The sequence below is a fragment of the Phocoena phocoena genome, chromosome 16 (genome assembly GCF_963924675.1).
Source record: "Phocoena phocoena chromosome 16, mPhoPho1.1, whole genome shotgun sequence".
Taxonomy (NCBI): Eukaryota; Metazoa; Chordata; class Mammalia; order Artiodactyla; family Phocoenidae; genus Phocoena; species Phocoena phocoena.
Window position 1 is genome coordinate 28101136 of NC_089234.1, and position 14468 is coordinate 28115603.

At 36.2% G+C, this 14468-nt stretch overlaps 1 protein-coding gene across 1 annotated transcript in view; it reads left to right on the plus strand.

The window, feature by feature from the left end:
- Positions 1-14468, plus strand: part of ERLIN1 (ER lipid raft associated 1) — a 35221-nt gene that overhangs the window by 13913 nt on the left and 6840 nt on the right. The window contains exons 7-9 of the mRNA XM_065893866.1: positions 619-692; positions 8490-8548; positions 10441-10532. Coding sequence (XP_065749938.1) covers positions 619-692; positions 8490-8548; positions 10441-10532 — 225 coding nt within the window. The remainder of the gene's footprint in view (positions 1-618; positions 693-8489; positions 8549-10440; positions 10533-14468) is intronic.

Here is a 14468-nt window from a genome sequence, read left to right on the forward strand (position 1 = left end):
TACAAAGCCAAGTGAAGTGACATCTTTATTGTCCATTCTTGTGTGCTTCAAGGACCTTCCTATGAGCCTTTCCCCCACCCTCTCTGTTTTTAAATCCAAAATAATTGGCAGAGGTCCCTGGAAATGAAATTTAGTTATTTGGGAATTTGGATAAAGATTGACTGAAGATGAAAATTTGTTTTTTTTAGAGAATCAGGACACATATTAAGTAACGACACTGAATTAAGATATTAGAATCCTAAATTCTCCATTATTTGATAAACTTCAAGTAGCTGGTTGTCATCTTTCCTTAATTTCTTTGTTCAGTAATTCCTCACAATTTTTCCTCACACAAAAGGAAAACTCTCTCTCTCTCTCTCTGTCTCTCTGTCTCTCTCTCTCTCTGTCTCTCTCTCTCTCTCTCTCTCTCTCTGTCTCTCTCTCTCTCTGTCTCTCTCTCTCTCTCTCTATCTATATATATTTGTTTTCATATGTGTGTGAAATGGTTTAAGCTCTATAAAAGAATAGTACCATGGAAACTTTAGGTCTAATTATGATTGGTTTTGTTTAAATGTTAATACAACGTAAGGAAATTTTTTTGAGTGTAATGAGAGCTGTTGTTCTTGGCTTCAAAAACAGATCAAATAGACGAAAACCTCAAGCAAGCTCTGCAGAAAGATTTAAATGTCATGGCCCCAGGCCTCACCATACAGGTAAGCCCTTCTCCTAGGGAAATTCTTTGGGAATTTTGAGAGCTTTGTATTTAATTGTCCTTTCATCAGACTGTTTATTCAGCAGTTATTTAATTGTAGTGCTAGGGTGATTTACAGAATACCTTTCTCAGTTATGGGTGGCATTTTTTTCTGAACTCTTAGAGGGAACAGATAAGCTGAGGCTCTTGAAAGGAAATAAAATCTGTATACAGCTATGTATGTGTGTGACATTATTAAGATACAGTAATGGTTTGGCTTCCCTGGTGGCGCAGTGGTTGAGAGTACGCCTGCCGATGCAGGGGACGTGGGTTCGTTCCTCGGTCTGGGAGGATCCCACATGCTGCGGAGTGGCTGGGCCCGTGAGTCATGGCTGCTGGGAGAGGCCACAACAGTGAGAGGCCCTCGTACCACCAAAAAAAAAAAAAAAGATACAGTAATGGTTATAAATCAGTTTAAGACTAATCCTTGCCCTCAGTAAGATTATGAAAAAGAATTTCACATATAAAATGTGGATAATAATTCTAGACAAAGTATTAATTGACGGATGAATTGATTGGATGATTACTGCTCTCAGAGTTTAACGAACATTTCAAGAGCATCTGCCTGGAAATGACTGATTGAGTTGAGATTTTATTGATGGGTAGGTCTGGAAGAATTAATACGATTTATAAGGTGGAAAAGAGTAAGGAAGATATTTCAGGTGGGTGGAAAGACCTGAGTAAAAGCAAGGTAGCAGAAGAATTTAGTGGTGGTGGCAGTGGCATTGGGAAATAGAATGGTGAGAATAACTGCTTTTTTTGGGTATTTTTTCAGATTGGGTTGAAATCCACTAGTAGGTTCTAAAATCAATTTTAGTGGGTCATGACCAGCATTTTAAATAAGATGGAATTGAATAGGAAAAGAAACCCGAGCACATGGCATGTAGTAAGTTAAAGTATCAGTCTGTGAGGCTTTTGTTTGTTTTGCATAAGTGTGTGGGGTAGGTGTTAATATTGGGTGTCACTGTAAGATGCCTTTTCTACTGTAGTCATGGTCAGTGACATTAGAACGCAGTGGCTTTGGATCTGGATTACCTGAGAAGTGGTAATGTGGCTTCTCTAATGTCCTTTCTTAGTTTCTAGATTGCACTGCTTCTGAGAAGTGTGCATTCACTGTGGGTGATCTTATGCGATCTCTTAAACGAGTCTGGAAAACTTCTGAAGGTTTTCCCCTGTCCTCCATCTTGCCATTATCTCTGCCAGGTGCCTGAGGGGGAACTGCCAAAGTTAAGGGTTCTTTTGAAATGTCCCAGAGCTAACTTTGTAAAACTCTCTTGGTTGTCCTGGAGCAGCTTTTCAGTTTTAAAGATAATGTGAATGCCACAGATTCCTAGATTCTGCTCAGGTCGTTACTTGGAGATCTAGCTCATTCTTCTAAACAGCCCCCTAGAGTTCCTTGCCTTATATTACATAACCATTTCCCTACTGTTTCCAATTTTTTGCTATTAATAAACAATAGTGTAGTGAATATTCCTGACACATCTCCTTGTATGTACACTTTATCTTTCAAAGTGGCTGTATAAATCTACATTCTTTTTTTTAATATTTATTTATTTATTTGGTTGCACCAGTTCTTAGTTGCAGCACGTGGGCTCCTTAGTTGCGGCATGCGAACTCTTGGCTGCGGCATGCATGTGGGATCTAGTTCCCTGACCAGGTACAAACCCAGGCCCCCTGCATTGGGAGCGTGGAGTCTTATCCACTGCGCCACCAGGGAAGTCCCTAAATCTACATTCTTACCAGCAGTATATGTGAATACTTGTTTCTCCATGACCTCATCAGCATGTGAAGCAATCAGACATGCTGATTTTTGCTGTATGGATAGATGTGAAGTTATCTGTCTCCTTGATTTGCATTTCCTTAGTTGTTAATGAGGTTGAGCATCTTTTTGTTTATTTTTTTGTCCATTGGTACTCATCTGTCAATTGCCTATTCATATTCTTTGCCCATTTTTCTATTGAAATGTTTTTCTTTTTCTTACTGATTTGTAGTAGTACCTTGTATATTATCGATATTTTTATACACACGCATGTTATATGTGTTGTAAAAATAATCAGATATTAGGAAAAAGATGAAAACAAAGTGAAATTCAACAGTAATCTTACTATGCAGAGATAACATAGTTCATTGTATCTTTCCAGACTCTTCTTAATACAGAGGAACATATGTTTATAAATAATGTTGAACTAAAATGGAATCATACCATAGCTTTTTTCACCAGCAATATATGTAAGCAGCTTTTCAAGTTAAAAGTAAGATTTGCTGCATCATCACTTTTAATGTTTTTATTTAATCCCTGTTGGCTTCCAGTTTTTACTGTTAGGTGCATGTTATAATGACCAAGCTTATACATACATCTTTTAAAATTCTTCCCTTAAGATAAGTTCTTAAACGTAGGATTGATGCCTTGTTTGGGAGCTTTTTGATATACATTGCCAAATTGCCTTTCAGAAAAATTTTAGTAGCTTATACTCTCTCATCAGCAGTGTTGATGAGCTGTTGTTTTCTATACATTTGATTGTGTGATCATACTCAAATAATTAACAGATGCATACGTGCTCTCTAAATCCTTTTGGAAAAAATGAATCTGCCATTGTGTATTAATTATTGAGGTTGAATGCCCTAGGATGTTTATTGGCCCTCTGTATTTGATTTGTGAATTGTGTTTGCTCATTTTTCGGTTGTTTTTATGTGTTTTTCTCATTAACTTAAATAAACTGTTTTTGATATGTTAATTATTGCAACTCTTCTTTAAATGCATAGTAAACATTTTCTCCTAGTTTTTTTCTTTGTCATTTAACATTTCTTTTCCCCTTGACAATTCTGAAGTTTAATTTTAGTATTTTTAGCAGTAATTTTAGTATTTTTTTCTTTATGGCATTTTGCTGTGCTACTACGCTTTTAAGAGCCTTTCACCAACTTTAAAATATAGAAATTTAAATAAAATCAGAAATTACAACATTTACTTTTACAGTTTTATTTTTAGATTTAAAATTTTAATTCATCTGGAATCCATTTTGATTTCATTTGTGAGGTTGGGCTCCAATCTGCCCCTCCCCCAATTTATTAGCAACAGCAATTACTGAATAATTTATGCCCCTTTCTCCTCTTTGTTTGAAATGCCATCATATTATTTGCTAAATTCTGTTATATAGTAAAGTCCTTTCTGAACTTTGTTCTGTTCCATTGATTTTTCTATTTCCTATTCTTTCATTAGTTATTGAGCCCTTGGTCTTTTCCTATCAAATCTACTTCTCTCCTGTTTTTTCCCTCTTGTTAGTAAATGGCTCCTTCTTACCCTCAGGCCAGTCTAGAGGTATGGGAGGCGTCTTTGAGAACCCTCTAGCCCTTAACATATAATCAGTCCCGTATCCTGCTGATTCTACCAAATCCATCTAAAACATCTTCACTGCCACCTCCTTAGACCAAGTACTATTTCTTGCCTGGACTTCTGCAGTAGTCTTCTATCCTGTTTTCTCACTTTCACTTGTCCACATCATTTTCTGCATGGCAGAAAGAAGGATCTTTTAAACTTACCTATATTTATTTGTTGGTTTTTTTTGTTTTGTTTTATTTTATTTTGCGGTACGTGGGCCTCTCACTGTTGTGACCTCTCCCGTTGCGGAGCACAGGCTCCGGACGTGCAGGCTCAGCGGCCATGGCTCACGGGCCCAGCCGCTCCGCGGCCTGTGGGATCTTCCCGGACCGGGGCACGAACCTGTGTCCCCTGCATCGGCAGGTGGACTCTCAACCACTGTGCCACCAGGGAAGCCCTGTAGTTTTTATAAACGTTATTGAATGAAAAAATGTCACTTTCTTGTTTTTAAACTGATAGATCAAGATCTCCATTTTTTTTGGTTGATTTATTCTTCTTATAAAATAGTTTCTTATGATAGTTGGAATGCATTTTTAGAACTTAAAGGCTATTTTTCACCATTCCTATTTTTAACATATTACCATATGGTCATGATAATTCAACTTTTCATTCACTTTTAAAATTTGATAAGATATATTAGCTTTTAAAAAAATAATGGCCTTTGGCAGTACAGTGGTTAAGACTCCATGCTTCCACTGCATGGGGCACAGGTTTGATCCCTGGTTGGGGAACTATTGGTAAGATACTACATGCTGCATGGTGTGGCCAAAAATAATAATAATAATGGCCTTTGGTATTTCTGCCAGTTTATTTTACAAGATGAGCTTTCATTATTAGTATTTTCAAGTCATATCAGGTACCTAAATTGGCTTATACATTTAAAAATTAGGAACATAGTCTATGACTTTACTTATAATTGTATTATCATTTTAGTTTCTTTTAGAATTTTTTTTTTTTACTATTTTTAAAATTTTTTAATTTATTTTTTGGCTGTGTTGGGTCTTCGTTGCTGCGCGCGGGCTTTCTCTAGTTGTAGCAAGTGCGGGGCTACTCTTCATCATGGTGCGTGGGCTTCTCATTGCGGTGGCTTCTCGTTGCAGAGCATGGGCCCTAGGCGCATGGGCTTCAGTAGTTGCAGCACGCGGGCTCAGTAGTTGTGGCGTGTGGGCTCTAGGGCACGCAGGCTTCAATAGTTGTGGTGCTCAGGCTCAGTAGTTGTGGCTTGCGGGCTCTAGAGCACAGGCTCAGTAGTTGTGGCGCACGGGCTTAGTTGCTCCACGGCATGTGGGATCTTCCTGGACCAGGGCTCGAACCCGTGTCCCCTGCACTGGCAGGTGGATTTTCAGTCACCGTGCCATCAGGGAAACCCCTCCTTTAGAATTTCTGACCTAGGTGAGAAACCCATATCCCAAGTTAAATTAATATCTATGAATTTAATGAGCTTTAATTCTATTAAATATGTAGCATTTTTTTAAGCATTGAGGAATGCAAATGATTCTTGGTGACTTTATTGTATGTCTGCAAGTTTGCTGAATTAACTGTCTCTAGTAATTCTTTTGGTTAATTTCCTTAGATTTGTGAGTGTGTGTGGTAAAAAATACTTAACATGAGATTTACCCTTTTAAAATTTCAAGTGTACAATACATTTTTATTGACTATAGGTATAGTGTTGCACAGCAGATCTCTAGAGCTATTTATCTTGCTTGACTAAAACTTTATGAATTTCCCTAGATTTTTTTTAGTTATATAATTATGCCAAAATAAAAATCTTGATTTCCCCCCCAACCTAGTATTTTAATTCTTCACATAACACTAATAACTATCTGAAATTCTCTTGTTCATTTATTTGCTTTTTGTTGTTCTTTATTGCCTTTTTTTCTGCCTTTAAAATTTTAAAGTCCATGAGAGCAGTCTTGCCTTATTCATTGCTGTGTCCACAGTGGTTGGAATAAACAGTACTTGGTACAGACTAGGCACCCAATTAATATTTGTTGTTGAGTGAACCTTTTCTGTAACAATCAGTATTTTCATTTTTCCCTTCTCTGTATTTGTACCCCATTTTTCCTTCTTGAACAACTATGGCAAATTAAAGTGGTGAAAATAAGCATTCTTGATATTTTTTCCTATGTTATTTAAGGCAGTGACTATATATATTAAATGCTGGCTTTTAGTTTAAAATATATGCTTATAATCCACGAGTCAGTTTAACAGACATTCATTTCATCAGCTTTTTTTCCCCTGTCTTCACTCACTGTGTGTGTGTCTGTGTGTGTGTGTATTTTGACCATTGTTTTTGAATATGTTGCTATTTTATTTCTTAAATCTCTTATGAAGCAAATTACTCATGGTATCTGTTACAGTAGGTGCTTATATTTCACATATTTGAAAATTATGAGATTTCCCAAGATTGGCAAGCATGTAGTGTGTTCTTCAGCCTCACACAGCAAGATAGAAGTCTTCAGAAGAAGTCCTATTTCGTGCTCTTTTTATAGGACTATAAAGATACATGGCCAGTCTCATAATTAAATGCAATATGACAGTGCTTCCCCCTGAATCATATTGGAAGTCATCTGTATTTCTGGTAGTCACTTGGGAAATCTGACATCTCTTATAAATTCTGGTTCTGAATTTTTCTTTGTCTTCTGGGTATGTCCATGAGTTGTTCTTTATGGCCTCAAATGCCTTAGCATTAGCGTGAAATGACTTTTTTCATCATGGTCCCCAGCTTCTTATTCCATTTCACTCTAATTCTTGTATTTAGTTATTATAATCCTCAAAATTACGTACACATCTGACTTGTCTCTTTTATGTAGGGGAGGCTATGTTGCTTAAAAGTTTTAAAAGCCTTCTTTCATAAGCCCTAAAAAAAGGCTATGTGCTTAAAGGCCTTGTTGCTTAGAAGTTCAGCCAGTTTTCAGAGGGAAAGTAAACGTTTCTACAGATCAGCAAAGTGCTTTGTGTGTGTGTGTAGTAGGGTGGAGGGGTGGTATAGGATGTTTAACTAGTAAAATCAAACACTTCTGAGAGATCAGGTCCTTGATACGGAAAAGTCAGCCTTCGGAATCTGTAATTCCCAAGCAGATGTAACCCTGTAAGGGCTTATGTGCCCACAGCACAGAAAGCCAAACTCTGATAGTGGGTGTTTGCAGAAAAGTAAGGGTTTTTTTGCAGGGTCCCGCAAGGAGAACGGGCAGCTCATGCTCAAAGGACTCAAACTCCCCAGTGGCTTTCAGGGAAGAGTTTTTAAAGGCAGCATTTGGGGTGAGGTTTGCAGGGGGCATGACTTTCTTCATGGTGATGTTCCAGAAATCTTAATCATCAGTCTTCTGGTTCCAGCCAGTCTGGGGTCTCTGTGCTTGTGCTCAGGTAGTCAGCATCCTCCACCTGGGTGAGGGCCTTGGTTACTTCAGAACAGCTCACAGATATGCATTAGGTTGTTACGTATATCCCTTGAGGAGGAACCAGGACTCTGTTTTATAAATGACTGTTTCTTGACTGCTTTTCCTTTGTTTCTGCATTTCCTCACGCCTGAATTAGTAACTGCTTGAGTTTGTTCTTTGGAACTCAGGGAAGGCCTAGGAGACTAAAGCCTTTTTCCAGGGAAGGCCTAGGAAACTAAAGCCTTTTTCTACAAACAAGAAACCGGGAACACAGAGGGGCTTTTGTACGTGGCTCTTGCACCCCAAAATTATCCTGTTTCATAGATAATTATGCCAAAGTACACTATGGTTAGAGAAACAGGGTCTAGTAAACAATGTTTACAGAGATAAGTAGACTTTGTTCTAAGTGAGGTTCTAGGAAGAAAGAATACAAGCTGCTAATTGTTATTTGTTAATTGGTGTTTGTTTTCCCTCAGTGTTGAGCTGTTTATTTGTAGCCAGTACTGAGTGATTGCAGGTTTAGGAAGTGGTAAATTCATTTACTTGTCAACTGTATTAAGTTGCATATACTGACCTGGGTTTTTGCTTGTTTATATTTTTGTTTTTGACTGTTTTCTACTTTATAATTTAAATCTTGAAATTTTGCCTTCCTTCTGTTTCTTTGGTTTGCAGGTTTGAAAAGGAAACACAAGTATCCAACTTAAGAGCTTTGTGAAAGGTCTTTTAAGAGAGAACCTTTTCCCTAAACATTTATTTCCTCAACAGGTAGAGTCGTTTATCCTATAGCCAGGCATTTTTTTAAAGGAAACAAGAAGCAGCTTATTTTGATTTTTTGGGGTGATGGCAGGAACAGTAGATTTTCTGATGGGATCCCTATGTGTGTCAGTAGGCAGCTATGTCAGAGCTGTTTTATTAGTGTCATTTGAGGAGCTGTTTTGTAGAAGATTTAGTTTGACGATTTATTTTTCAAATACACTTTGGCTTTTTTACTTTTATTTTTTAGGCTGTGCGTGTTACAAAACCCAAAATCCCAGAAGCCATAAGAAGAAATTTTGAGTTAATGTGAGTAATATGCATGGGATCCCAATATTTTTATTTAGGGCTGTCTACATTAATTTACCACTCTAGAGGAAAATTATGTTTCAGATATTACACTGGGGAGGGCTATATGTCTATCTTCCATTCTTTAATTCTACTAATATTACCTATTCTGGTGTCTTAATTCCCACTAGACTCTTATTAGTTTTCTCTTTATATATGGACATTTCAGGAGCAGCTTCAGTGGCTAAGGATGCAGTTTGCTGTAGAACTGTTGTTGGAAGCCTAAGCAGCTATAATTTGGATGTGAATAATACCTTGAATTAAATATTAATAGAGGAGAGAAAGAGCCCTAGCTGTTAAGGTTGAAGAGAGTGTCTATATTTTGTTACTGTGTTACAAATGGTAAGAATAAACACATTGGTATCAAGTTTGCTTTTCCATTGTATGTGATTATGTATCTAAAATTAGACTTGATCTTTATAACTTGCCTTTGGGGAAACTTTGCCTGGGTTGACTCCTGGTAGTCTTCTCTTCTGTGTGTCCAGGGCTGACTGGGAATGAGAAGTTACTTGCTTGACACGAAATTAGTTTCAAAGTGTTTTAGAAGATTCCTTTCGGGGACTACCTATTGCAGTTGAAATGTCAGTATTCTCATATGACAGGTACTGAAAAGAAGTCTTTAGGAAACTTGACAGATATGTTAAGAGGCAAAATATGAAATACTAGAAAACTAACTTAGCAAAAGTCAAGAATACAAAAGACGTATAAATACAGGGGGTCCAAAAAGTACTAATACTACTTCTTTGTAGAGTGCTATACTTCTGAGTTATTATTGTTCCCAAGTCTATATCTTTTATTATGCAAAGTTTTATCTTCCCTTTTTCATTGTAGAAAAGGATTTCTTCTTTTAAAACTGTAAAGCACAGAGTGCTAGGCTGAGTAGATCATGGGTCTGATCCATTTATAGAAGAAAAATAAATTTTGTGAAGGCTCAGCATGTCTTAGGCGTTAAATATAATAGCTTCTGGTGATGGAAAGATGAATACTATGTGTTATCTGCCTTCAAATAACTCATAGTATCCAGAATGTCATTTTATGTCTTTTATCAATGTTGGCAGGAGGAAAGGAGAGAGGTGGGGGTGGGTGATGTTTGGGGAAACTATTGGAGTTACTTTTCAGGTAATTCTGGATCTTTCCTAATTTCAAACTCTTTTGGAATTCTAGAATTAAAGGCTACCTTGGGATAATCCAGTCTAACTTCCCACCTAATAGTGATCTTTCTTTATACCGTTTCTTCCATGTGGTCACCCAGTTGCCACTTGTACGTGCTTAGTGATTGGCCACCTATTTCCATTGTTAGAAAGCTCAGATTCTTAGAAAGTTCTTCTTCTCATTGAGCCCCAGTTCACCACATAATTAGTAACTGCCACCTAGTTATATCTTCTGTATAACAAATCGGGCTGCTACACAGGGGTGTCTGCCTGAAGAGGCGCTGAAATCCAGCCCCCTTCTGCTTGCCAAACCATGCATCCGAGGGGCTGGCTACATCTGCCCAGAAGTTAGTGCCTTTTGATAATTGGTGCAGATTAGCTGGAGGCCTAACAGCAGAGGAAGCATTCATATACTCCAGACACTTCCAGATCACAGGCCTTTCCATGATACGATTAGAGGAAAGGGTCTGACTAAAATTCAAATATACTAAATTTGATTCCTATTTCTGGGTGACTTTGGGCAAATCATTTAACCTTTCAACCTCAAATTCATTATTAGTAAAATAGGATAACACCTCTGTTGCCTACCTTACTGAGTCAGAAAGTTCTTGTTGCAAATGGTTCTCTGACCCACTGTAGAGTCAGAATTACTACCTGTGACTGTACACCATTTCTAATTTTTTGTAATATCTTACTCCACAGGGAAGCTGAGAAGACAAAACTTCTCATAGCTGCACAAAAACAAAAGGTTGTGGAGAAAGAAGCTGAGACAGAGAGGAAAAAGGCTGTTATAGGTACTTGGATTTCTTTCTGAAATGATTGCCTCTAAGTACATGTGTTATGAGTTTGTCCTGTTCTTTGTCCATCTCATGTTGGATGTTGATGGGACTCAAATAAGACTGCATCATATGTAGTGGAGAATTCTGGAAATTCCTTTGTGTATTCAGATGTCCTAAAACCTTTAAAAGTAGATGAGGCCAGTAGTTGATGAAGTGCTTTGGCTCTTCACCGTGGTGTTGGCCCCCACTGTTGTCTTTTGAGGACAGGAAATGTGGATAGGGTTTGGGGGCAGCTCTAGCCTCTGGCGGACTAGGGGTTTTGTTTATACAGATTCAGAACAAGGAGGTTTTTTGGCCAAAGCTCAGGATTATAGTATGCATCCTTGCTGTTGACGTGCACCTAGTTTTATCTGGATAGATAGATGTTACCGCCTTTAGAAGTACAGCGGCATTGCTCAACGGCTCATTTTGAGTCCCGGTGACTTCCCTAACACTCCAGCATATTGTGTATTCAACTGCTGTCTTAGGTTCTCAATTGTTTGTTCCTTGGTTTGCTGAAAGTTTGAGTTTTATATTAAATATTTCAAATATACAGGAACATACAGAGAACTATATATGAAGGCTTAACATTTTGCCATATTCCTTCAGATCATATTTTCTTTTAGGAAAAAGTTTATATATCTATATGAAACCTCCTTTGTACCCATCCCTGGTCTTATTTCTTGACCTGTCTTCTCAGAGTACATTCTATTATGAAGTTGATGTATATTTTCTGTCCATATTTTTATACTTTTACTCTAAATATGTAACAAGAAACAATTCATAGAGTTGTTTTACTACAAAAGTGGTATCAAAGTCCACCTTTTATTTCACAACTTCATTTTTTTACTAACATTGTTTGAGTTTTATTCATATTGATACATGTAGATCTAGTTTATTTTTAACTGCTCTGTATGTATCTCATTCTATGAGTGAGCCTCATTTGATTCTGATGGATTACTAATGAGTTAGTTTCTGGTTTTTCCTTATTACAGACAGTTCTGCAGTAATACCCTTATCCATGTCTCTCTGTGCACACATGCAAGAGTTTTCCTAGAGAAGTGCTACCCCACATGTGATGTGGGTCGGTGCCCTGTCACCGGCTTTTTGTTTTGGATCCACAATGAGATGAGTATGGAAATTGAGAATGAGTGTTAGAAGTTCTTAAAGCATTTTAACACAGTAACTTTATTGTCTGTTGAATCTAATAAAAAACTGGAACTTATGTTTTTCTTTTTTAATATTTTTCTAGTAACTCATTATAATTTATAAAATATTGAAATACAAAAATATGCTTTCCCACAGGTAGTTTGAGAAGCACTGCTCTAGAATGCATATCTTGAAGTAGAATTGCTGTGTCGTAGGGTACACACATCTTCAAATTACAACACGCTGCCAAATTGCTCTCCAAAGTGCTTTCTCCATTTTACCCTCTCCTCAGCAGTGCTTGAGTTTCAATTTCTGTGCTGCTGTATTCAATTCCCATTTCCACACATCGTCCTCTACCCTTGGAGTTATCAGATTTTTAAAAATATATACCAGTTTGATGATGGGCATGGTATCACATAATTTTGATACGAGTTTTCCCAGTTACTAGTAAAGTTGAGTATTGTTTATGGATCATTCGGGTTTCCCTTTTTTTAGTATGTGAATTGCCTGTTAATATCTTTAGCCCATTATTTGATTACTTTTTTAAACTGATTTGTAGAAGTTCTTTGTATGTTCTGGATATTAATCCCTTCCCAGCTTTATGCATTGCAAATATCATCTCTCAATTTGTGGCTTGTCTTTGAACTTTATGATGTCTTTGACATACATATATATTTCATTTTCATGTAATCAAATTTATCAGTCTTTTCCTTTCCAGTTTGTGCTTTTCCTATCTTGTTTTAAGAATTCTTCCCCAACCCCAAAGTAATAATTTTATTCTGAAAGTTTTAAAGTTTTTCTTCTCATACGTAGGTCTTGAGTCCATCTGGAATTTATTTTAATGTTTAGTGTGACATAGAAACTCAAGTTTAATTTTTTCCAAATGGCAAGCCAATTGTCTTAGATTATTTATTGAGTAGTTTCTTATTTCCTGTACTTATTTCTAATGCCACATCTGTCATATAATAAGATCCTGTATATAATTTGTTCTGTTGTTAGGGTTTCCATTTTCTTTCAATTTCTTGGTCTATCCTTTTACAGTAATACCTTGCTTTAATTACTGTAGCTTTCATTTTAAGTCTTGCTATCTGGGAGAGCAAGTTCCTTCTTAACTATTCCTCGAAACTGTTCCTATTTCTAAAATTGTATTGGACTATCCCAGGCCCTTTATTCCTCCAAATAAATTTTAGAACCAGCTCCTCAAGTTCTATAAAATACTGTTAAGGTTTTGATTGTAATCACATTACTTGTATATAGTACATCAGTTTGGAGAGAATTACAATATTTATGATATTGAGTTTTATAAATCTGTTATATTTCTCCATTTATGAGAATGAAAAATGAAAGAATGGCCTTTCAAAAAAGTGTCATAATTTTCTTCTCAAAGTTCTTACACACTCTTTGTTAGAGATTTATTCCTATATATTCCTCAAATTTTTTGCTATTATAAATAGGCTCTTTTATCAAGGCACATTTTCAAACTGGTTTTTACTTTTGTATAGGTATGCTGTTAATTTTTTCATTTAGCAATCTTGCCAAAAATGGTGTTGTTTCTTGGATTTCCCAAGTAATCATATTGTCTTCAGATCAGGACAGTTCTGGTTTTTTATTTTCTTTCCCACACCTTTTAGTTCTTACCTTACTGTTTTAGGCTATGACTTCCAGTGAAGTGTTGAAAAGAAAGATGGTGACAGGCATTCTTGTCTTGTTCCTAACTTTAAATACACAGTCCCAGTGATGTTTGCTATACTTAACTTTTATCAGGTTAATGACATTTCCTTCTGTTTCTCGCTTGCCAAGGGTTTTTATCATGAATGACTGCTAAAACTTTTAGAGTTTTTTTCTAAATCTGTCGAGATGACCATATAATTTTTCTTTTTAAAGCAATTAATATGGTGAATTATATTAATAGATTTTCTCTTACTGAATTATTTTGTCTTCCTGGGATAAATTGACTTGACCATGAAGTAGGAGTTTTACCCTAATAATTTCTTTTAATTTTTCACTTCTATTTTCATAAATGGTCAGCTTTTTTTTTTTTTCTTACATTCTTACTCTCAAGTTTTTGAGGGTTTTTTTGTTTGTTTTTTGTATCATGGTTATACTAGCCTCAAAATGAGTTGGAGAGCACTTATTCTTTTTCTGTGTTCTGGAGCATTTTGTATAAAATATGTTTTAGTTCCTCTTTGTAGGTATGGTGGAACTCAATTATAAAAACCATCTTGGTCTAGTGGGGTTTGTGCTTTTTTGTATGCTCGTTTGATTTTTATGGCAACACTTAACCTACTGATTTAATTTCTGTAGTGTGTAAGGTATTTGTTTCTTTTTTAAGTCAGTTTTGGTAGTTATACTTTCTAGAAAATTCTCCATTTTATCTATTACTTCAAATTTGGGGGCATAAATTTGTATAGTTCTCTTATGATTTTTAAACCCTCTACCAAATCTGTATGCCCCTTTTCATTCCTGATATTGTTTATTTGTGCCTTCTGTTTTGCTGGATCAGAGGTCTGTTTTATGCATCTTTTCAGAGAACTAAATTTTGATTTGGTTGATTCTTTAGTCACTTTCTTTTCAATTATTATTTACAGTTATTTTTTATTATTTATTTCACTAACTGGTTCTTTTCTAACTTTTTGAGTTACTAAATTCTTTAGTAAAAACTAAAAGACTAAAAAAGTCTTTTCTAATGGAAACATGTAAGATTATACATTTTCTTCTAAGTTCTGCTTTTAGGTATATCCACAAGTTTTGAATGTAGTTTAT